Below are 26,050 nucleotides of genomic sequence, written 5' to 3' on the forward strand. Positions count from 1 at the left end.
AAAAGTTTGTTGCCTTGAAATTTTGAGTTCACCCAACTTTTCTTTTTTTGCAGTGTAGAGCATCTCTACTCGTTATCACTGGTCATGAACACACATCTTCGAGTTAACCTTCTTATTCAGCCACCCCACTACATTATAATATGATTATGATAACACACAAAGAAAACGACAAAACAGCTGTTACGGACAAATCCCTCTGTCTCCCTCTGACCACACTCATTCCAAATAATAAAGGATGATTTTTTCCATCTTCCTTTTTTATGGATATAACAGATATAATAAGGCATATATAAAACCTTAAAAGCACATATTTTAACCATACATAGCGTGGGAATTTTACAAGTTCAAACAGAAAGCAAAGCCAACAGTGTCTCTCTTCCATTTTATGTAAATATAGCTGATCAGACAAGCAATGCTGTTGCTGTCAGTGACTGCATCTGCATCACACTGATTGATTTGCAGCCTTTAATTGTGAAATCAGAATATATGGACCCGTATTATGTAACTGGCTGTATTAAAAGATTAAATAAGCCTTCAAGGGGTGAGTTGGTGGGGAAAGACTGGAGACTTAACCTGAGATCAAGTCTCAAGTATTTACCAGTAATAAATACATAAATATATTATAATAATATAATTCAAATATTTGAACTCTCACAAAACAAAATTCCTTAAGAGGTTTGCTGTCAGAACAAATGTGAAAAAAGTCATGTCGTATGTTATATGGTAACTTGTAAGCAAAGTTATTTCCACTTCAACACGGTCAAAGTCAGGGACATTCATAACATAACTCCATCAAAGGCAAGCACAAGTTCTTCCAGGTCCTGCTGGGACATAAGTCCTCTAATTCTTCATATGTTCTTAAGTTGATAGTAGGCTGACTTTGTAATTGTCTTCATTTGACTTTTAAAATTCAGGCCTGGGTCCATCACTAGACTTAGATTTCTTGCCGGTTCTGTGATTTTCAATTTTCCTGAAAGAATGGTAAATGGTAAATGGACCTGCACTTATATAGCGCTTTTCTAGTCGCTTTATGACCACTCAAAGCGCTTTACACTACAGACTGCGCTCATTCACCCTTTCACACACACATTCATACTGGTGGCAGAGGCTACCCTAAACGGTGCCGCCTGCCACCATTGGGAATTCATTCACACACCGATGAACGCATCTGGAGCAATTTGGGGTTCAGTATCTTGCTCAAGGAAGCTTCGACATGTAGGCTGCGACGGTCAGGGATCGAACCACCAACCCTTCGGTTGGGGGCCTAACAACTGAGCCACAGCCGAAAGTTTTGGCACATTCACTCATTGTTTTTTCGACCATTGTTTTCACCGATGCCCACTCTCTCACCTGCAAGCTGGATGACATGAGACTGCAGATTACAAAGCACCGCCCGTTATGGTGATATCAGAGACTGGGCTGCATGAAAACATCCCAATTAGCTTGGAGCTAGCAGGCCACATCGTCCCTATACATCACATCTGAGTGTGATGACTCTCAGCTGGGCTGTTTGCGCCTCCACTGAGCCGGTAATCTCTCCTGGGATAGAGATATGTCCAGGGACCCGTCCAATGCAACAGTGTCTTGAGCGCAGAATATCAGTTCAGGTGTAGGTCTTCTAGTTTGCTGTACATTTTGGATGGCATTGCAAGGTTTACAGCATGTCTAACTGTGCATAATCTTGAACACTTCTGCATTTGGTAAAACATGCATTACTTTCACAGGGGTGTAATTGTGTACTGTTTATCTGCAGCAAACAATAATTACAACTTTCAACTAAATGTAAGTGTTTACTTTTCATCAGCTGGCCTTTGACTGGTTGATAAGAAGAGGCCCCTTCTTGCCCATACTTGTGGGAATGATAACCGATGATCAATCGTGTGATAACAGGTGTCTTCTATTGACACTCTTGATTTCCTCCAATGAACAAGTAAAACTGCACATCCTACAAACAAAGAATGTTGGGGGCTCAAATGTTGCATTTTACATATTATATGGCTATTTTTCTGTGTCTTTGTGGGTTTAATACAAACACTTTTGATCAACTGGACATGAACAGAAATGTGTCACCTTTTAGCAATAAAACATATTATTTGAATTAACAGGCCATCTTGAAACTCCTGAACTTGTGACAAACTCTTCAAACTGTGGTGTTGTAAAAGTAAAGGGATTCTGGGCCATTTACTGCAGGTTGAGAGACTTTCTTTTTGGGAGAAAATATTCAGTAGTAAAATATTCACAAAGGCTACAATGATTTTCTAGTCTGTAAACCAGAAACAAAGAAAGCAGATGGTGCAGCATTATACAATCACAGAACATTTGTAGAGAGCAAGTTAGGAAGTGTGTTGACTGTAATCAATGTTTTGGAAGTGAGCTTGTAACTGCACTTAAGAATCTGTTATAAAAAGCTGCTGAATAGCTGCATACTAAGTATACTACATTTTAAACTCACCACACAAAGACAATACAAAGTGGTAATTTGCATTTGTAAATCTCACCCTGCTCACTTCCAGATCTTGCAGATTGATAAAAGCTTTTCTGCTCCCTCATAACTTTTGGCATTAGTAAGCTTCTGTTCAGTCCAGTGCTGTGTACAAAGGGTTAATGATAGTAAATGAATGAGGATTGTCCAGGCCTACAGAAGCTGAAGCCTGTCTTGAGTAAATGTCTAGTGAGCCTTGCCAGACCCTAATGACACAAACAAAACTTGTGGGCAGATGCTGCCAGGCTAAAAAAAATATCCATTGTACTAAAGACAGAATTTCTCCCACCTCACCCACATTATATTTATATACTTTTGGCAAATTGGCGGAGTGCCTCTTTTCTCTGAGATGCTAGAAACCATCAACAGAGAGGCAGAAAAATAAGCATGGTGCTGCTATGCTTCATGGATGCTTGTGAGTGATAAACAGGTATCATACAGGTCACTTATTATGTGAATGGCAAGAAGATAATTTACTCTGCCCCCATCTCCTTATCAACATACAAATGCCCTGTCAACTAATTAAGGGGAGGCTCAAAAGCCTGTCAGTCAGTAGAAATCTTGGGAGACATTTCCTCATTAGCAATTCCAGAGAAACCGCCCACAGTTGATGGGGGAAAACACAGTGAGGTAATATGACAGTAGTTGGGCTGATTTCAAAATCAGAAAAAAATATTATTTGCAAATTTACTATAGGTAACAGAAACATATTTATGTCTAAATCTGTCTGCTTCCCTGGACCAGCCTTGCTTTAGGTACTTTGTGTTACCTAACTGTAGGTGCCAAAATGAAAATAGCAGAAATGATAGCTGTGATGGCACACAGAAGTCTCAGTGATTGGCACATCTGAGTGATGCCTTTGAATATTCGTTAGTATGGTGGATGTGTGTCCGTTCATAACCCAACGCGACACATCTTTCTCATCTTTCTCTGTGTGTTGTGGCTGAGCCGGTACCTGCAGACAGGTCTTCTAGCTCCAATGTTTCATTTGTAACAGCTTCTAACACCCGTTCTGTGACAGTTTGGCATAAATACACAAACTGTGACAGCCCCAGTAGAAATGTGTTATGACTCATGTTCTGATGAATACCACAGATCATTTTTGTTAAATACAAGTGATAAGGAAAAGCACAAAAATGTGCAGGGAAAGATTATGGCCAGGTAGGAGAAAAACAAATGAGAGGAGGAATTTATTTTTTTCATTATGCAGTTCATATGCAGTTCATTATGCAAAAAAGTCAACGTTTTGTGTTTGGTAAAGTTGTACAGATATTCGCAGATTGGTTGTTCCTGTGTCAATAAGTCATCAGAGGAAAATTGTTTTTCAGACTGCTAGCTACTACCTGATTTTCATCAATGTCATAAAATGAGCACAATATGCATGGGTGAAGTAGAACTAAAATCCCCCGACACATAAAGGAGGTGTTCTTGGTAGTAGGTTACTACAACTACTTTGTTAGACATATATTAGATATATTGAGGAAAATCAGATTGTAGCTTGCAGTCTACTTTACTGACCTCAAAAAGTTGACATTATTGTCAACATTTCGTCTTTTTTCTCAAAGTGCATAATTATTTTTTTCCCCTCCTCTCATTTATTTTTCTCCTACCGGGCCCCAATCAACTTCCATAATAATGACCTATATCATGTTGTTTTAGGACACAGCACAGGCAGTAGACCACCTCCCTTCTTAGTGGAGCTGCAGGCAGTGGTGGTATGGAGGGAGGTGCTGCCATGCCTGTGCTGCAATGTCACAGAGCCGGTTGGAAATCAACAATGTTTTACTTTGAACAGACTACAGTCCCCCCGACCCACCTAGAAAGTCTACATAATGACTGATAATGTCAACTCTCTCTCGCTCCACCACACAGATGTACAGTGTTTAATATGTGCTATTAAAATAAATCAACCAGCTTGAAAAATCTCATTTTAAATATTAAAAATGTTTCTGTTCTCCTAACCTCCAGGGTGAAGGACAGCACCACGTCAGATTTGGACAGTGTGTTCTCGTCCTCCTGGCCCATGTCCATGATGGAAGCGTTGTGACCTCGTTTCAGCTTCTGCAGCTTGAACTCTCCCCCCTTGGACACTGGCATGCTCTCCAGGTTGGCCATCAGCAGATTCACAGAGGATCGCAGCTCCTCAATGAACATGGCCTCCATCTCTCTGGATGCAAACCTGGGAAACCTTCCACCATGCTGACCAATACAGGAAGGCAGACAGTTACTTAATGAGCACGATCGACTGAAAGTCCAAAATAACCTTCAAAAGAAAGCAGCACCAGTTGTAAACCATGTTGCAACATAAAGAAAAAATCTGCATTGATGTTTGTGATGTGTAAACTTTGACTTGAGTTTATAGTTTATACATGAATATTAGGGGTATGCATTGGCACTGCCCTCACAATTCGATTCGATTACTATTCACCAGGTAACGATTCGATTCAATTTGATTCTACGATGCATTGCGATGCATCACAATTATACTGCACACAAGGGATTTTTTGTCAGTCATGAGGCAATACAAGCAGTCAGATAGGCCTAATAACAACAGATTTTATTGGCTGCTATGTGTGTATCATCACTCTCCTGTATCTTTGACATAAATGTCATTAAATAAAATTAAATTTAAAAAAAAATGGTACAGGGTAATGGATATGGCATTTTCAAACCTGAAAAAAGAAAACATAAATCACCAGTGGAAAGTTGTGGGGGCAACTGCTCTGTCACTAGTTTGGAGTTTAACACAGTTTTAAACTGGAGTTGGAGTTTAAAACCGTGTTAAACTCCAAACTAGCGACAGAGCAATTGCCCCCACAACTTTCCACTGGAGGCCAGAAAATAAACATAATCGATAATGGCACTTTGCCGCATCGATGCTGAATCGTGCATGCTCCGCATTGCAATGCATCGCCGAATCGATTATTGTTGACACCACTAATGAATATACAGTACTTTAAAATAAATCAGTTATTAAGGTAAAAAATATCTTAATAGTGCAGATCTTAAACTTAAATATAGATTATGGTTAGGTGATTGATATTCAATAATCAGTATGTTTTCATAAATTCAAAGTTAACTAAGTTCATCCATATATTTGTTTATCCATCCATCCATAAAGCCACCCTTCTCCCTTACCCGAGCTATCTGGTCAGCCATTTGCAGTCGTCCATCCAGCTCTCTTCTGATCTGGGCTGCCTGCTCATCAGGGTTGTCCAGCTGGGGATTCACAGGCAGACACACACAAGTCAACACACAACAAATATATATTCTTAAATACAGTAATTAGTACAGTAACAATAATGGCTAGTATAACTAGAGTATAACTAAACTCATAACTAGACTTACAACTGACACTGAATACCAGGAATTAGGTAAAGTTATTTATATATATTTACATGTCCTTGATAAATGAGAAAAGAATGAGAAAAAAGAAAACACAAAAGAGGAGACTCAGAATAAGAGGAAGCTGCAGAAAAAACATGCAAGGATATGTCACGTAAGATGCTTTTTGCTGGAAATGTAATTGCTGAGTATTTGAGATATTTGCTGTACAGTGATATCTAACACTACAACAGACACTACAACTAATCAAGATTGATAAATACCATCACAGGTAAAATCAAATGTATGTATTTTTGATTTGGGTTGAACTCAACTGAAGGAACACTGTAGGCTGGGAGGTGAAATGTGGTATTTATAGTTTATAGTATGTTAATGAAAATATAAATGAAATGACCAAACAACCACAGAAGCTCACAGTGAGTTAGAAGGAAAGAAAACATTTAAAAAAATCACTTACAAAAATATTATTGCTGCAGCTAATAATATATATATTATTAGCTGCTATATATATGTGTGTGTGTGTGTGTGTGTGTGTGTGTGTGTGTGTGTGTGTGTGTGTGTGTGTGTGTGTGTGTGTGTGTGTGTGTGTGAAAAGTATGTACATTGAGAAAAGTATGGACATTGACAGACAGGTTGACTGCTTTACTGATTACATCAACTTATGTAGAGATACAGTCATACCTACAAGGACTGTACGCTGTTTCCACAATAACAAAAAATCGCAAAGGTGGAATACAAGAAGAAATTGGATAGAAATCTACAGCACAGCAACATCCATGAAATGTGCAGAGGAATTAACACCATCTTTGGTTACAACAACAAGAAAAGACAGCCAGTGAGGTTGGAACTGGGAAGACTTTGCTCTGGGAAGGCTGCTGGCCCAGATGGTGTGTGTCCAAGGCTGTTCAAGGACTGTGCTGCCCAACTGTGTCAACCTCTCCACAAGATCTTCAACCTCAGTCTACTGTGGGGCGAGTGCTGGCACTGTGGAAGATTTCCTGTGTTGTGCCGGTACCAAAAATAAAATGTCCAGCTGAAGTTAATGACTACAGACCAGTAGCCCTCACTTCTAACATCATGAAGACCTTGGAGCGACTGATTCTACGCCTACTGAGAGCTGAAGTCAAAGACAAACTGGACCCCCTGCAGTTTGCATAAAAACAACACATGGGAGTGAACGATGCTGTCCTCTACATGCTTCACCGTGCCCTTGCTCATCTGGAGGAAACTGGTGCTTATGTAAGAATCATGTTCTATTTTCTTTTTTTCAAGTGCATTGAACACCATCCAACCGACATACTCCAAAACAAGCTGACGGAGATGGGAGTGGATCTTTCCTTCACCTCCTGGATCACAGATTACCTGACAGGAAGACCACAGTATGTCAGGTTGGGGAACTGTGTTTCTGGGACATTAATGAGCAGCACAGGGGCTCCACAAGGCACTGTTCTGGCTCCATTCCTGTTCACACTGTACACAGTGGACTTCAAATGCAACTCTGAGTCCTGCCACATCCAGAAGTACTCGGACGACACTGCTATTGTGACGTGTATCAGGAATGGACAGGAATCTGAATATAGGGATCTGATAAAAGCCTTCAGTGACTGGAGTCACAAGAACTATCTCCTGAACACCTCAAAGACTAAGGAAATGATCATAGATTTCCGCAGGCTCAAGCCCCCTCTTCAGCCAGTGAACACCTGTGGGGTGGACATGGAGGTGGTGCCAAGTTCTAAGTATCTAGGTGAATACCTGGATAATAAGTTGGACTGGTCCCTAAACACAGATGCTCTCTACAAAAAGGGGCAGAGCCGCCTCTTTTTCTTCTTGAAGCTCAGATCTCTGGACATGTGTAGTAAGATGCTGCAGATGTTTTATCAGTCTGTGGTGGTAGTGTGTTGTTTTATGCTGCAGTCTGCTGGGGAGGCAGCCTCAGACACAGAGATGAAGCCGGTTGGACAGACTGGTCTAAAGAGCTGGTTCTGTGGTTGGAGCCGGGTTGGACACACTGGAGGAGGTGGTGGAGAGATGACCTGTCAAGATGTTCTAGGCCATCCTGAAATACCCAGATCATCTGCTACACAAAACCTTTATGGACCAAAAAAACAGCAGTGGACGGCTCCTCTCTCTCTGTTGCAGGACGGAGAGATACAAAAGATCCTTCTCTCCTACAGCCATCAGGCTGTCTCATTTTTCAATAATCTACAGAAGAGCTAACAGACTAACTGAATTTCCCCTCGGGGATAAATAAAGTAATTTTGATTTTGATTTTAATTTGATTGGATTTTTTAAGTAGGAGTGTTTCCAATGAGTACTTTCTGAGTAGCCGCTCACTAGAGGGAAAAGTACCTAATGGAAATGCGCCTAATATCTGCATCAACATCACAGACAAAACAACAGAAACCTGCAGAGCCTAAATCAAACTATGCAACCTAAACAACTGATACCTTTTTTCAGGTGTTTTTGATTTTTCTTGGGTTTTTTTTTTTGCAAAAAAAACCCCGGGGGAACTGCAGTTCTTTTCAGTGTACTGAATCACTAGTATTAGTTCATTAAAAAAAATGAACAAAAGATTTCTTTACTGAATCATTCAGTGTTTTGCCGAAGAGACATGAGTGCGTATAAATAATCATAATTATTAAATGCAATAGTTGGCAGTACTTCCTACTTTGAGACATAAGAGAAGGAGAGGGGGGGTGAGGTGACTCTCACAGGGCTCCCGTTCACTTCACTAGTACACTCAGTACACAAAGGGAAACACACCCTACAGGGAATGGCAGTTATAGGGGGCGAGAGGGAGCTCCGGGGCAGAGGGTGGTGTTAATGTATTACGCTGGTTACCAACTGCTGGTAAAACACTATAAGAAATCTTCAGGAAGTGATTTGATTCTATTCATTTACCTAAACAATTCGTTCTTTCAAATGAATCATTCGCAAACAAACCATCACTACAGTGTCATTGTATGCTTTTTTTCTCAAAAGGCTGTGTCCTGCAACTCTGCTTCTACCCATAATCACAATGACGAATGTCCTCCAGGAGATCACTATCACTACCTTCTGTCAGTTTCTTCCATTGTCCAGTTGGCAAGAGAAGCCTTGCTGCTAACAGAGGCCAGTGATACAGTACAGGGGGCAGGAATCAATCTGATAACCATGTGTAATTCATCAGGAGCTTTCCCCCTGGGCTTCAGGATCAATACTTCCTCTGCACCCCTGTTGATTATGAGGGAGCTGGAGCAGGTTAATGATAGCACTATCACACAATTGTTTGTGTCTCCACGTGTTGTAGCAGGCAAGAGCATGATGTGTCGACCTGGTGGATACAAGTCAAGCTTCCCTTTTAGCTGTGTTTTAGTCTCTTTAGCTGCTAAACGCTCCACTATGTCCACCAGCTAGTGTCTAAGTGTGTCTGTCTGCTACGGCTGAGTAGGTAGTTTGCAGTGAGTTTATCAGAGCTTTGTCTCTACCAAGACAAGGTGAAACCACTGTATGGCTGACCATGTTTGCTCAATGTGATTTTGCTATTTTGTGGGCAATGTGTTACAGGAATACTTAATGCTGTCTATGATGTGAATATATTGGATTGTAGTAGTTAGCATGCTTTTGTCCCTCTACTACAAACAAGTAATAACATGCTCAATGATATAATAAAGCCCTCGTCCGTCACTCACGCGTCTCACAGATCAAATAGGATTCCAGTATTCCATTATATATACTGGTCCTATCATTGCATATTTTAATGACATTTTGTAAGAGAATAAAGGTTCTTGTATGTTTTATTCAAGACATCTTATTTTGAAAGTCTTCTTGGAACTTCTGTGGTGGATTCTGTTAACACTGTGCTCTTATTTTGAAAGCAGCATGTGTTTGGGTCTTGAATTGTCTCTATGTGTTCAGCAACAGACCATTAAACACAGTTTAGGTAAGAATTAAAATTGTTTTAATAAAAAAAAGCCAATGTTAGTTTCCTTTTGGTAGCCATAGGTTGCTAATATTTAGTTTGGCACACACACACGGAGAGATTATGTGGGGGCGGGACTGATACAGACAGGTAAGCACGTTTCTCAGCCATCTATGGCCTCCCCTGGAATCTTACTGGTTTATGGGGGCAGGTTGGAAGGTTATTTAAGAACACCTCTTCTCTTTCTTTACATAAAGGAGACCAGGGACAAGTGAGGAAAGGATCCAATGCAAAAACGACTGCTTATGTAGCAGACACACATCCTCCAGGTGTTGCTCATAGTAAAAAACAAAGACGATTGTCATCTACCCAACCTGGTCTCACAGGAATCTGTGAAATAGTCACGGAATCACTCAAATTTCTGTGAAACTGACACGGATTTCGCTACAATGCAATTTAATGACAGTCATATCCCGTGGCTATTCCAACATACAAAGTGATTATGTACATTCACTGAGTGAATATTTTGAAAATAAATAATATATATCTCGCTAGAAATGTGATCAAAATCAATTTTTATGCAGAAACTAAGTCAAAATATTGATTTTTTTCACTAAAAATGAGAGAACTGTTCGCTATGTTTTTTGTTCTGACCGCTGGGACCTTTAAAGTCACGTGACTTGGAACGAAGCAATAGGAAAAAATATTAACTTGCATTGTAGCAAAATCCGTGTCAGTTTCACGGAAATTTGAGTGATTCCGTGGCTATTCCACGGATTTTGAGTTAAGCGAATCCGTGGCTATTTCACAGATTCCTGTGAGACCAGGTTCCAACTATCATACATCAGTGGTAGAATGGTGATAATGGGGATATGTTGGTCAAGATATTGTTGCCATAAAAATAAAACCAGGTGGACAAAGCCAAATAAATGCACTAAGGACACATAAGCTCTGGATTTGTAATGAACTGTATAGACTTGAGCTTCTGTTCTTTGATTACCTGCTATGAAGAGACATACCCACTCCCATTTTATAATGCCTTGTTGTTTTTCAACACAAAAGTAGTGTAAGCCATACAGACACTAATATATTGTATTTTATTATTTCCAAGTGGGTGTAACAAGTAGTATGCAATGTCTTACATTTTGAAAGTAACTTGGTGTCCACCCAGAGATAGTATTCAGTATTTGACCCCCTGTTGGATCATTCTCAACATAATCACTACTGCCTTCACATTCCTTCCAGGTGCTCCTGCAGAGAAGCCTCCCTGCCACTGCTGCTGCTTTGCATTAAAACAACTCCAACTGTGAACCATTTGTCATGAAGTTAGGCGAAATGTGTCGGCAGTGTTACTGTTCGATATAAAATGGCGCCCACCACAGGATATGGACATATTTGGTGTTTTTTGGTCAGTGGGTCGGCCATTAATATTGCAGGGAAAAGCACCTCCCTGAGGTAGACAATTAATTTGAATTCTCAGAATATAATTTGCTATGAACCACCATGGCTTGAATGGTGGCAGGTGTTAATTGCTCAATTCAATGCAAGTGACCAGTATGACTCACCTTACTGGACTCCCATACTCAGTCACTACCTTGGAAATAGCCGTGTATCCTCTCCTTGATTTGCACTTTTCTTCAGGGAATCTATTATCAGGCAGGCACAGAAGGCTGATGGGATTGTTCTCTCACTCTGTCTGTCTGTATCTCTCTCTTTTTCTCTCTCTCTCTCATGCTTTCATCCGTCTATCCTTGCCATTGATTTACTCCTACTGTCTACATTAACATCTTGCCAGAACACCCAACCCTGCTGTTACCACTGACTGAGGAGCAGGTTTAAATAACTTCTGTGTTCCAGGCAGTCACCACACACACACACACACACACACACACACACACACACACACACACAGACAGACAGACAGACAGACAGACACACACGCACACACACGTAGTTCAAGCTTTGTGAGGACACTTATTGATATAATTAATTCCCTATAGCCCGTTAATCTAACCTTAACCATTATAACTAAATGCCTAACCCCAGCCTCAACTTAATCTTTATCTTAAACCTGTCGTACCTGAACCAAAGCTTGGCAAAGGGACAAATGGCACCAGGTTCTGCATACAGACATCATGGCAGAGGAAACCAGAGATGTTACGGAGGAAGATAGGAACAGAAAAAAGAGAGAGTGACTGAGCAGTTCCAGTAATGAAAGCTGCAGACAGACACGGAGCTGGACTACTTGCTGTTGGACAAGCTTGCCACTCCTACACTGCCTCTCATGTTCATGTGTGTATTGCATCTTGCAGCATGTAGCATTCATTTGTGGTGACATGCACAATCAACGCTCTAAACAGATGCAGGATACGTGAGGCAGCCATCATGCACATACTCAACCACGCAGTTAACAGCAAGTTTATCTCCGGCCTAACCCGTAACAAAGGTAACAGCACTGCGTTTAGCAGCAAAAAAGCACAGGTCTAACTAATGATATTAGGCTGCCAGTGAAACAGCATGAGCCATCCCAGAACCAAGGAACTGCAATACATGAATGTAAATAATAATAATAATTACTTATCTGCTTGACAACTGAATTTCTGCTGAGAGAGATGTCTAATATTCTATACATGTATAGAATAATATATGTATGCTACTATATTTACAATGACATATCTCAAATACAAATGAAATTGGAGCTGTTTGACTGTATTGGACCAGCTGAGAACTGCAATGTGTGCAGTTTTTTTATAAATTGATCTGTACTTATTTTCTATCAGATTGTACATCATAGCGGTATCTGAAATCTCTCCCTGTATGCTATGTAGTGCACCGTAAGTCTCTTTTGACATTGTATGTGAGGGTCTAAATTCTCGGTGTGAAATTAATCCATATAATAAAACGTGATTTATCGTGTCCACAACATGCTGGTCAATTACTACATGCATGACACCAGTGATATTTCAACATGGTGATAAATCCCAAGTGTCTCAAATCTGACTTTACTGCTCAGTGTTCTAAACTGTTGAGGGTTTATTATGTGAGGAGTGCTGAATGAGATCGTGATGACACAGCACGAATTTACATAATTACTGAATAGTTAGATTGATAGTATTGATACTGAATTCTAATTCAGATTGTCACAACCCAGATTCCAAACAAGTATTAGAATTTGATGCATTCTGATCTATTGTTTTAGACTGCTTATCAACTTTTTGGGAATTGGAGTTGTACATCAAGTGTTTCTATCATGTATCTGGTGACTTTAGCTTTAAATGGAAAGTTTGAGTGCAAAGTTATACAATTGACAGGTAAGTATACCACAGTTTGCTCAAACATTTGTGATAGATTACCATAATCAGCATCAACTTTAACTTCACTGCTTCCTCATCCTTCCTTCTACAGCCCCCTCCTTCCTAATCCTCTCCTGTCCTCTCTCCATTGATTTAAACAAGTCACTATCTCCTCCAGATGGATTAACAGACCCAAACCCTGATAGTGATTATAAGGAAAGCAATCACTCGCCCTTAATTCAGATAAGTTGGCATGGCAAGGGAAGGGAGGGGGAGGGGATGAGTGGTGGCCTCTGTGTACAGTCTCTATGGCGACAACGTACAAGAGGATAAAGGGCAGTGGGGAGTGGTTGCACATGTTTGTGTGTCTGTGCAGCAGTAACAATTAAAATGTTTCAAGAATGAGTTTGAAGTACATGTCATCATCAGGGCACACACACACACACACACACACACACACACACACACACACCATTTAACCATTGAAATATAGTTCTAAATTATAAGGTCTCCATTCGACTAGGACAACAGCAGGTCTTTGATAATGTACAATTGATTCGGTCTTACCTCTTTTATTTTTGTTATCAAAGCAAATATGTACACAGACATTTTAATGGTTTCACAGCAATACTGTGCTTTTGTACTGGATTATCAACCACAGCACCCGTTCTACCAAATTTTGTTTACTTTTCCGGAACAGAAAGCTTGTTTCCAGTTGCATCATCACTCACTCAGATGAATTGGAAACTCTGTTGAAAGATTGTAACAGCTGATAATCACCATTCAGTAGTCTATTTTGAGAAAAAAAGTTGCAAATTTGCTGGATTAATGTGGCAAATCTACAATCGAAAAGTCACAGATTTATGAAATTTAAAGTGGCAAATCTGAGCGAAAAAAATTGCAGATTTACAAGAAAAAAGTGGAGGGAAAAGCAACTTTTTTCTCCCAGATTGAACACTTTAAATCTCATAAATCTAGTAGTATTACCCCCCTCCCTCCTCATAGTCCACATTCTGGCCGTATGTAATATTCTCCAATATTCTCTAGGGTTGAAATTTGGAATTTGCAAGTTTTTCAATGAGTGCCCTATTGATGGAGTCTGTGTGACTGCACAAAGTAGTATGTGTGATTTCACCATTTCATACCCCTACCACCTTGGTTGCAACCATTGCCACTCTGCAGCGTTCCCCTCACTGAGTGGAGGCAGAGAGTTGGTGGTAGCCCTTTTACACCTTGCTAATGTGATAAGTGGACCTGTTTGTTTTTTAGTGTTGCACTATGAGGGAATAGGCCTACTGCAAATTTAATAAAATCTACACACAGGCTGGTAAGGCAGTGTCGTCGAATGACTAGTCTAATCAATTCAGTTACCTTTTTTGGAAATACTTTGCTGTTACATATGTAAGCGCTCCAGGTGCTGAGAACAGGAGGCAAAATATTAGAATTCGCCATTTCAACAGATGTTGGAAGGACACTTAAAACTACAAAAACAACCTCTCAGTGGTGCTAGATGAAAAGTCTGAGGATCTGACTGACTAATTTCTGACTGACTAATTTTTGAAGTTTTTACTTGATAAATGATAAATGATTAAAGGGCAAATACACCCGCATTTTAAACAAGATGTTCTCCTTCTTTATAATATTCGACAGCTACTTGTACTTTACTGTCCCTGCTACTTGTAGGTTTTTTCATAAGGACAATTTCTTCAGTATGAAAAGGGATGTTGCTGTTCAAGTAATTTACATGAGCTGATCCTTTAATTGATTAATGAAATTATCATAAATGACTTTTCTATCAGCTCAGTTGATTATTTCAGCTCTCACCATGCTTCCCAGGGTATTGTTTCCAGTCTATTGTGACCAGTTAGAGGCTTTCAGTGTCTGCTGACTCCACCACAGCCCTAATGGCTAAAACCCATCTGATAAAAGGAAAGAACACCCACTCTGTTCTTCCCTCACTACATATCCGCTGCGTTCGTCTGCAATTCAATTTGTCTCCCGGCTCCAGCCATCATTACTGCCAAAGGCACATCCATCAAAAGAGATGTGCCTCGCTTTTTTGACCCTGCTGGTCTTTATATGATTTGTGCAGTTTGTTAGGGAACAATCATCTCATCTGCTGATTTGGGGCATTCACTGGCCTGTTTGAACTAATGGTACAAACAACATACAATTCAGATACATATATGTATGTTACATACAAATACTAGTACTTGTCCTGTAATTGTTTCGTTTAATCTACAATAAATTAAACAAATGTATTTACATGACAAATGAAGTCCAGCTGCAGTGTAGCTACTGTACGCCCTGACTGATTTGCTGTCAGTCATCAGAATAAATTGGCTGCTTTCAGGGTTTATGATAATCAAAAAATACCCAATGAAGAGGTCCGGTTCTGTTTTAATATAGTGCTGAGATGTCAGGGATGCATGTTAATTGCAACACCCTGGGTTCAATTCTTGACAGGGGCTGTTGTACCTGTCACCTCTTTTTGGTACCATATTTGTATACGCTGATAAAAACAACTGCAATTACTGCAGCAACTAAAGATAATTTAAAAAAAAACATTCAAAAATGGTGGCAATAGTCATTATGTGGCAAGGCAAAGTACGCTGTCTTAGAAACAAATAGCAGAAGACATGTTAAATGCAAAGTCTGTGTTGTAATGTAATGTAATGTAATGAATCAACTCTTTAATCCCAGTCAACAATAAAAATGAGCTTTCCCTACCCATAAAGCTGAGGTGTGTGATATTTGGCCACTTAGAAACACTGACATATTGTCACCTCATTAAGATGATACGGCAAAGGTGTGAGCAAACAATTGCCTACTTGCACGCAGAAACATTAGCGTTTATTGAAATCCTGTTTCTCTCCTCCTAATTAATGTAAGTCTAACGTTCTCTCCCTTGTTGGTCATTCGTACAAATTCAATCAGCCACGTACAAGGTTTCCTTCTGAAAACACAACTCAAGTTCAAAATCCATCCAGAGGAACTCATCAGAAAATAGGGACAATTCATTGAAAAGTACAGTCCTTAAATGACAATAAAATCAGTTACAAAACATGAAATTGACTTTATTTTCAGTCTCACCTAAATCACATTGCAAACAAAAGCCTTTTCCACAGGGAGACCCATTTCTTAGCTGCTAAATGCTCCACTGTGTACTAGCTTTGTTTGTATGCTGTTCAGTGGTGGCAGATAGTGTACAGTGGGTTTATAAAGCTGATTAAAAAAACAGCTTGATGAGAGCAATGAGACTTAACCAAGACAGTGGTGGACCATGAAACCAATGACTTGAAATGAGCTCAATAGCTCCACAGAGCTGAGAAGAATCATACCATAATTGTCTGTAGGTTCGTAACTATATTGTCCTCCATTATTATTTTAAAAAGAATGGCTCTCTTGCATGAATGTTTTCTTATTTTTCTCTTAAATTTGTTCTTGCACAAAGCAATGAGAGGAAAAGGAGAAAATCCCACAGTGGATTCATGAAAAGTGACAGCCAAGTCAATTCTTTCCCATCTAAGTCTGTTGATGACCTGCGTTTGATCTTATTTTGGATTTGCATGCCAGGCCGTTTTCCAGGAGCACCCCAATGTGTGCACATTACAAACCAAGAAGAAAAGAAAGAAAAATGATTGGAAATGGTTCCTAAGCAAAACAAAAAACGTACAGATTGAAACTTTAGTTAATGAGTAGGAAGAATGAACTCTTGTGCAAAAGTCTTCCACTTTTTTTCACCAATGAATGACATCTAGGAAGAAAAAAATGAAACTTCTAAAAACAAGATATAAAAAAATAAAATAAATAAATGCTGTTCCATGTTAAAAAAGGCAAATAAGTCATCAAGTTTCAGAGCCACACCTGGTCAGGTCCCACTAAACCCTCCATGTCCTCAGGTGGTTATGGGTGCAAACCATGGGGCACTGCAATATTGTGCAGAACACAAAAGGCTTTTTCAAGTGACAATAGAAGCTTGCCACTGCCACCAAGTATCAATACAGCATAAGACATCTATATACGTAATCTAAGAAATTATGTAAAACGTAGATTCTTCTGCATCTTCTGCCTGTATTAAGTTAACATATGATAGGCTATATACATGTGTATCTTGGGTTGAGCTATAAAGACTTTATCTGGCTCATTGTGCATGGATCAGACAGCAGTCACTTCACTAATGAGGGCAGCAACATGTTGCTTTGAAACACACTGGGAGGGGGAGCGCTCTGTCTGGCTCTTCTTCAAAAGCATACGAGCAGAGCCACAGGCAGCAAAAGATGACAGCAGGGGACAAATCCCATTCCAGATGCCGTAACCTGCATCTGTGCTTAACTGGTTCCGACTAGGGTCATCTTCAGGTTACACACACATTGCATGGGTCTGCTGGGTAGTACCAAAGTTAAGACATAAGCTTCTGCAGCAAAGTGTGTTTCAACATCTTGTTAAGCAGAGGGATTTCCAGGCTCAGAATGTGGATGAAAGGATTACCTCATATGCTGTGGGTTTAGATTTAGAGCCTGTTCAAATGATGGGCATGTGTTAGATGCACGTAAAAAAATATTTGTACAGAAGTCACTTAGTGTCATATCATCTTTTAATTCACCAAGCCATCTGTCAGTGCTTTCAAAAGGCTTTATGCTGTCCGTTTGAATGGAAGTCTCAAAAATAATTGCCATCCCCTACACCCAGTGAACACTCTGTGATAGAATAACCATATGCCTTGTTGTGTAAGATTATTCAACTGTGGCTTGGTACTGTTGGATTTTAATTGGCAGTTATTAGCCACAGAGTGCAGCTCTTGCACCAAGAAGCCAATGTTTACTCAGCACTGATAACTGGAAACGGTTCATTTAGTGGAAATGTCTTTGTTTGTTGTAATGCCTGGGCCTGCCTTCCTTCCTGCCTCCTTCTAATCACCACCCCTGTTTAAACAGTTCAACTCTCTCATCCTCATCTCCTTCCATTTCACACTCCCTTTCACAGGCCAATCCTTCTTCTTTAACAGTCTTTTCTGCCGGGACGAGCCAAAGATTATTATTATTATTCCAGGGTTAATTTCACCTCAGTCAGTTACTGACTTTATGATTCCATTCCTGAGATGTAGTCTTGATGATGACTGAAGACCAACTAAAATATTATTATTTTTTTTTTTTTTAAATTCAAAGAAGATCATTGATATGTGCTTTTATGTTTGATCTGACTTATGTAAATCCATCCATTTGGCTGGGTCGCTTGCTTAGCAGCATGCTAAGCAAGGCATTCCAGACGTCCCTCTCATGAGCCACAATGTCCAGCTCCTCCTGCATCCTACGGAAGAAACTCATTTCAGCCACTTCAGCCACTAGCCGCAATCTCGAATCTCGAATTCTTGACTACCTCAATATTACCTACCATATTTTTTAAATTGTATAATTTTTATTTATTTCTATTTTTTCTCATTAGCCTAGGTGAGGCACTGCCTACCCTGCCTCAGCTGACTGCACATCACTGGTCCTGTGATAGTCTGTTACCTGTCCAGGGTGAACCCCGCCTCTCGCCCAGTGTCAGCTGGGATTGGCTCAAGCCCCCCATGACCTCAGTTCAGAGAAGCGGTTAAGAATAATGAATGAATAAATCAATAAGAATAGCCTGCCTCCTTTTTTCATGTTAAGATCAGGCCCATATGGCCAATAAGAACACTGCACAACTGTTGGGTGGATAGAGAGACAAAACAGCTTTATGTATCAGGACTTACTAATGAAAACAGCATACATTAAAATGATGACTCATTCAGAATTTCAGCATTACAAATACAGAGTAACAGCCTTGCCATCGCCAACAAGACCTCCTATTATCCCTTCCCCCATGTCTGTATTCAGCAACAGATTTCTCAGCTTACAGATCATTAATTCAGAGTGGTTACTCCAGAAATGGCAATTGTCCATGACAACAAAAGACAAGGAAAAAAGCTTCCATTTTGTGCCTCAATCTGACTTGTAGAGAGGTTTTAAGGATATATTAGTCCACATACTGAGTGACCAGAAAACATCAGGTGTTGGATACAGTGGATACAAACATCACAGAAAAGATCACACATCACGAAAAACATCACACATCATTGACAAGAACCTGAGAAGCATCGACATGGTGTAATACTTCAGAGGTTGTGGCACATTGAGCTGAAGTTTGAATACAGAACATGTGCCATTTTCCATGGTTTTCTTGATAATGATTTTGGTAATTATCCAGAAAACCATGGAAAATGTCTAGATATCAGCTCTTAAATTAAACTCTTATGAGCTATTTTTGTTGTTATTATATTCAAACAAATGTACCTTTAGTTGTAACCATCATTAAAATGAACAAGAAAATAAAGAAAACAATGGTCTAATAAATTATTTCCATGACTGTATATATAAATACAGTTTAATTTTTAATTCATATTTTGGTTTACTGCCTAATGGCCAGTAAAACAGTAGAGAGAGAGCAAAGGTGTCTTTGGCCCCTTCTGTTGTCAATCAATCAATCAGCCACTCGCCTCGTGGCCCGACAAGTCTTTCGGGCTGAACAATCTTTTTAGTAAACTCAATGGCCAATGGTCAAAAAACAGTGGGGGGCAAAGAGCCAAGCCCCTCCTCCTTGGGCCCATCGGCTGTCAATCAATCAATCAGTCAAGCACAGACAAAATAAAAATGAAACGCATAGGAGTTGTGGGGAAATTATGAGAAAAACAAACGACAGGCCCTCCAGGCAAATTCTGCAAAATGCGCTAAACTAACTGAAATCTTTAGTGCTGCAGCAGCCGGACCTTCCTTAGCATCTGTAGCAGAATTGGCGGCGGAGACAGCAGGTGATGACGGAGGTGGCCTTCAGGGGAATTAGGCGAGAGAGGCTGATAGAGATGGCAGCACCCAGCAACATGGGTTAGGAAACGATAAATGGTTCTCTGCCTGGCTCAGATAGTCAGGTTAATAACTTTATTTTGTTAGCTTGCTAACTTGCTAACACAGCATGTGTAGTTTGCTGCTACATTATCATTATCTTGTGTACAAACAGTACTGGATGCACACAGCCAGGAGGCAAAAGCATACAGAGTTTATCAGTCATAGACACACTGAATTGGTTGAAGTTTTTAGACTGGCACAGCAACATGCTAGGTTTGCTGTTGTTACTGTTCAGTATATTACCAGTTTGCTACACATTCTAGTGCCTTGTCATAATTAAATGTTGATAGAGCCTGTTAGTGTTGCGAAGCTGATTTGCTGTTATCTGTACCACTGTGATCAGTTGTTGATAGTTTTGGAGGTGATAAACAGACCAGCAGTTAGACATGAAGGTTATGATATTAGTGTGACAATGTTAAATGTGCTAGTAGGTCATTTCTGTCTCTGCAGGGAAATTTGCCCCACCTGAAGGTTGTTGTTTTTTTTGATATGTAAACATGTGTTTCCTTGGCAATAGTAGAATATACTTTACAGTGAGCAGTAGTGTTTCCACTGTACTGTTAAAGTGTGTTCTTCCATATTTTCCTGCAGGCCTATTTCATTGCTTTGTTGTGCTGCATGTTATTGCATCAATATGAAATGTATACATTTAAGAGTGAAAGTTATCCATTCTGACTTCCTGTGTTTTGATTGACACTCTGAGATGAGGGCTGTCTTTTTTAGCCTACAGTAGTTTAGTGTGGATATGGTGTGATATGGTTAGTAGTTAGTCTACATGATTAAGAGATCATTTTGTCTGTCATCAGTTGTGGTGGGCTTGTCAGGGCAAAAAATACCAGGGCTGATTTTTTTGTCCCAGTTCCTATTTGAATTACCCCTCTTAAAGTTTAAATAAAAACAGGGCATTGTAAGCTTTGTAAAGGGGTCAGAGCTTTTGTGCTGAATCCCATTAGATGATTTATATGTATCAAGGAAAAGGTAAGGTATTAAGTTTTCCTTTTTTTAATCTGATGAAACTCTAATGGAGCTCTTCAGCAGTAAGTACTTTGTATCATTATTCATATGATTACTTGTCCATGCTACCACTGCTTTCTTTTATACCACATATCTTTATTAAATGCAGAAATCACTGTATCTACATTTATATACTGTATCTAAAACATTATAATAGTTTTGTTCCCAAATCCAAAAAGTGTATGGCGCCAACACTAAATCCTAGGATGCCAGCTTTTATTTTAGTGTAACAGTTTGTAGTCCTAAAAGGAAAGCATTTATTTAAGCCTTTGATTTTCTTGCCAGATTCCTATTTTATTCCCCTCCCACAAGCTTTTTAGCTTATGCCTACAAACATTTCACAGTTTATTGTGACACATTAATTACACAACAAGCTTGAATGTTGAAACTGTTTAAACTTAGCTCTCTGTATTTCTTTTCTATATTGACTAGTTATGGAAAAAGAAGAAAATATGGTAATTTTTTTTACAATATACTGTGTTCATTTTCAGAAAATATTTGATCAAATATGATTTTGATTGACTACAAAGAATATTTTCTACATGGACCTATTACCCCACAACTGAGATGAACTACAATGTCTAGCTGTCATTTATATGACAGCTTTGATAATGCATGAATCATTAGCTGACCCACCTCCTAAGATGTGAGGATTTAATGCTTCTTTCTGCATATATTTTAATCACATTTGAATTTTGGGGCTGTATCTCAATCAATATTAAATTTACACTTTTACACTTTTCTGCACTGTAAAAAAAAAATCTGTTCAATTTACAGTGAAATTCTGGCAGCTGTGGTTGCCAGAACTTCACCGTAAAAATTACAGTCAGTGAGTTTTCTTCTGTAAATTGAAATGTAAAAACCAGTAAAAACATTGTCATTTAGACTGAGTAGTCCCTTTATTTTAGAGTAATTGTGTCCTTGTGACATTATGCTATTTCTATTTTAATTTTGTGTGTTTTCTATAGTTTAAAAGTGTTGTACTATTCCCTGATTTACGGTAATTAAAAGCATTTACTACAGTGATATTCTGTTTTTACTTTTATGCCCTATTTCCGCCCTATTTTTTGCAATTTGACTTTGTTTTACTGTAATTTCTACAAACATTTTTAAAGTATATCTCTTTGGGCCCTGTGAACCGGTAATGAACGTATCACACAATTTTTAATATAGCAGCCTTAGAAACCTCCTGTGACCTCATCTATATATTAAGCAGACTAATTCTGAAAATATTTGTTTCATGCATTGTGCATTGTCACACTAAAAACTTGACTGTACCAAAACAGAAAAAAAAAAAAAAAAAAATCTCACTCTATTTTAGTGTGTGAAAACACTGGTTTAGCCTGTGCATAAAGTAAAAAACAAGCACTAAACATGTGTTTTCTGATTTATCCAGCTTGAAGTGGACATTACTGTGCTCTAAGACAGCCCCCCACAGCCAGTGCAAGAATGAAACAGAAACGGGAATAGACCAGATAAAAGGATAAAGGAGCCCTGACAGTGAGCAGTATTCCTGATAAAAGACTGGCTGCCTGCCGATAGGCCGGCCTCCAGCTGCCGACCACTGGACACATTATCACCACATCAATCTCCCTTTAGAGCCCAGCTCCGTGCCCTGCTATTATCATTACACTCTGCATATATTAATAACTCATTTTCCATCCTGCTGCACTGCTTCTGTTGATGAAATACCTGGCACTTAAATAGTGGATCATCTATGTATAGAAACCTGTCTTATTGTTCCTCCTCGCTACTCAGACTGCTTCTCTGTATGCAGTCGCACAAAGCCTAAAGAACCCTCTGCACATGTCTGATTGAATTTTATTCTGCACATGAAGAAATTAGATGTGTTTTAAAAGTGAAGGCTTCTTTTGGCTTCAAATTACTATCTGTTTTAATTGTTTTATTTAATTGTTTATATCCCTTGCTTAAAGCTTAAAATCAACTGTAAACCTAAAAGTCCCCGTGTAGAGATGCTGCAGTGGTGGAAAAAAAGACAGTTCATCTGACAGTGAATGTACCATAACGTCCTGTGTCATATTTTTTTTAACCATAAATCAAGGTAGGTTAACGGCACTTAATCTGGGCACAAAGTATGGCACAAGGGGCAAAAGGGTTGTATTTAGTCTATTGATTATTTATAAGGATAATTAGGTCTGTTTTTTCATAATATAGAATTAACAAGTTCCAAGGTCATGTTTTAGCCAAAAAAGCCTTATTCATTTAGCACAAATACATCTCCACCACATTACACTATCAGGAGCCTTCTTGATCAGGCTTTCCTTGCAATACTTAGGCAAAGTAATCATCTGGTCACCTTTAAACCTATCGCCAGTTATAGGAGGTTAGGAATCTATGTAACAGTGTACACATGTAAATATAATCTAAATGACTGTCACTGTCCACACCTAGGATGTTTTAATTGATTCCAATTGGTCGGTGAGGTGTGAACTGACAAATGCCAAAACATTGCCGTTAGTCGACTGAGAGAAATAACTTTTAAACCAGCATATTTCTATGAGCAACATTAACTGCACATACCAACCACAAAAAATCTTCTGCAATCATAGAAAATAACAGCAACTGGATAAATACATCAGCCACTACTGATTGGTTAGGACAAACCTCAGCTACTATAAACACAGTGTCAGTTTTAAATATGAAATTAAGTCACAATTCAATCTGAATATCAAGCTAATTTTGGAATTATTAAATTAAAAAAAAAAAAACATAGTTCGCTCCTCAACATTGAGATTTGAGTCCAATGACAGAGATTGGCCATAATCTCTCAGAAATTAGAGGAAAATGGAAGCATATGCCACACACATTTAAGAATGAAAGTTACATATTTCCCTAAAGTCGAGGACTGACCTGGCAGGCGTTATAGAGGAGCTGGTGTTCAAACTTCTTGATGCCCAGAATCTGTTGGAACATCTCGTACAGTTGGTCTTTGCTGAGGATGAGCTCAGAGGCGGCGCTGGCTGTCATTCTCTGCTGGTGCTTCCTCGGGTCCTCTTCGCCTCGGTAGATGGTATCAAACTTGGCAATCCAGGAGCTCAGCACTGTCTCTTTGCTCAGGCCATCGATCTCAGGCAGGCTGCGCACCCGCTTCTCTATGTGCTTCTTAAAAACCTCCCGAGAGTCACTGGCCGAGCAGCCGCCACTCTGCACCATCCGGCACACCCGGTCACTTTTCAGAAAGACCTGCAATCAGTTTGTAGACAGATTCGTTGTTTTTATATGGTCTTTCTGGAAGAACACAGTAACACCTTCAGCAAAAAGGAGAGAAAGTTATATCCTTGTAGTGGCCATGAGCCTACACTACTCCTCTCTAACAGACAACTAGTACTGTCCTGTATTCAGAACTCACTCTACTGCTTTTCCTATGCTTTCTATTCTGCTTCCCCCTACGTCTACAGTGCAATGCACCCTTTAACAGATTTCAAATATTTTTGCTCCATTCATACTTTAAATTATACCACGGTCTTGGTAAATACTCGATTCTGATTGGCTGAGGGGTGTCACAAGGGTGTCTATTAACTTTTGATATACGGACACCTGTGTCACTCCTCAAGTAGTTCCAGTTAAACAGTCTGTTCATTGTGCCAGATTAATGCGTGCAGCTGGTATCCAGCAGACAATATCCTATATCTTTTCTGATCTATAAAACTTTGCTGGCATCAGCTACCTGCAAAATTAAACTTCAGTGAAAAATATCTGACTATCTAACCCAACACTGAGTGTGGTCCTCCAGTGCTTCATCCTCTGAGCACCACACTCGGAGCACACAAGCTACAAGAAGTAGCCTTCACTCAGGGCTGTAATGTTATATGGTGAATGGTAAGTGGACTGCACTTATATTGCGCTTTTATCCAAAGCACTTTACACTACAGACTGCACTTATTCACCCGTTCACACACACATTCATACTGGTGGCCGAGGCTATCCTACAACGGTGCCACCTGCGACCATTGGGAATTCATTCACACACCAACGAACGCAGCATCGGGAACCATTTGGGGTAATCTTGCCCAAGGATCCGTACAGTGGGCAACCACTCTACCAACTGAGCCCCAATGTAATGAAATGTTAGCGGTAAAAGTGTCCGCTGGCTAAACTGTCCAATGAAAGGTGAGTACGCCCTGTGTTTGATCTGAGCTTACTGATATCAAGCGACTGTCTCACTGTTCAGGACTCTACTTCACTACTTCAGGCGGCACCTGAGAGTACAAATTATCTGTCATTTTCTTTGTGAAATTGTTTTATTGATTTGCGGACAATGCCATTGCTGACTGGCCAGCTAGACTTGTTGTTAATATACTCGCTGATTACATTTACTGTTTGTCCACCGTACGCAATGTTATTTCTTTGAATCTTGTTAGCATAACACTAGCTTTCTGGCTAAAAGCTCAGATTCAATCAGCTGAGCAGCCTAGTTTATCTGCTGTTGCTATGTCTTATCTATGACCCGTCCTATTTCCTGGAGTCATGAACGATGCATTACATAAGAATTACATGGGATTGTCATGATTGTTTCGGCTATTAGTCAAACTCCCAGGCAGGGGAAAAATTGTTTGTATTTATATAGTCTTGTCAGACTTGACTTCAAACATTTTGCAATAATGATGCACCTTGCAGCAGTTATTCATAATGTGAAATATAAACCAGTATCCTGCACTACCATTCATGCACATCATCTTCCTTTATATTATTGTAAGTATATACTTTGATTTTTCAAATATATATTTTATTTTATTATATGGGAAAATACATTAAAGTTTATGTGTAATATTATGTGTAATATTAGAAGACTAGATGTAAGTGAATAATTGTTTGTTTGTAATTTAAAACACCATACCCTCCTAATAGTCAGCCGATACAGCAAACTGTGTATTTCCCATGTTGATTTTCTACCAATTAGGAGACACAAAGAACAATTTCAATCGCATCTAAACATTGATTATTGACTTATACTTAGAAGACTGTAGGTTTTGATTGATGGGTGATAAATTCCTGTCCCCTGCTGTCGACACAGCCAGGCCTCCTTTGTCTCTGTTTCCTCTATCTATCTTCTTCTACTGCTCTCCCA

The 26,050-nt window shown here is 39.4% G+C and overlaps 1 protein-coding gene across 3 annotated transcripts in view; it reads right to left on the reverse strand.

Moving 5' to 3' along the window:
- cadpsa (Ca2+-dependent activator protein for secretion a) overlaps window positions 1–26,050 on the reverse strand; it is a 184,547-nt gene that overhangs the window by 118,818 nt on the left and 39,679 nt on the right. For all 3 annotated transcript variants that reach the window (XM_059328611.1, XM_059328610.1, XM_059328612.1), the window contains exons 3-5: window positions 23,833–24,165; window positions 5,621–5,701; window positions 4,445–4,681 (exon numbers count right to left, since the gene is read on the reverse strand). In XM_059328611.1, the coding sequence (XP_059184594.1) occupies window positions 4,445–4,681; window positions 5,621–5,701; window positions 23,833–24,165 (651 nt within the window). The remainder of the gene's footprint in view (window positions 1–4,444; window positions 4,682–5,620; window positions 5,702–23,832; window positions 24,166–26,050) is intronic.

Source organism: Centropristis striata, chromosome 3, assembly GCF_030273125.1.
Source record: "Centropristis striata isolate RG_2023a ecotype Rhode Island chromosome 3, C.striata_1.0, whole genome shotgun sequence".
Taxonomy (NCBI): domain Eukaryota; kingdom Metazoa; phylum Chordata; class Actinopteri; order Perciformes; family Serranidae; genus Centropristis; species Centropristis striata.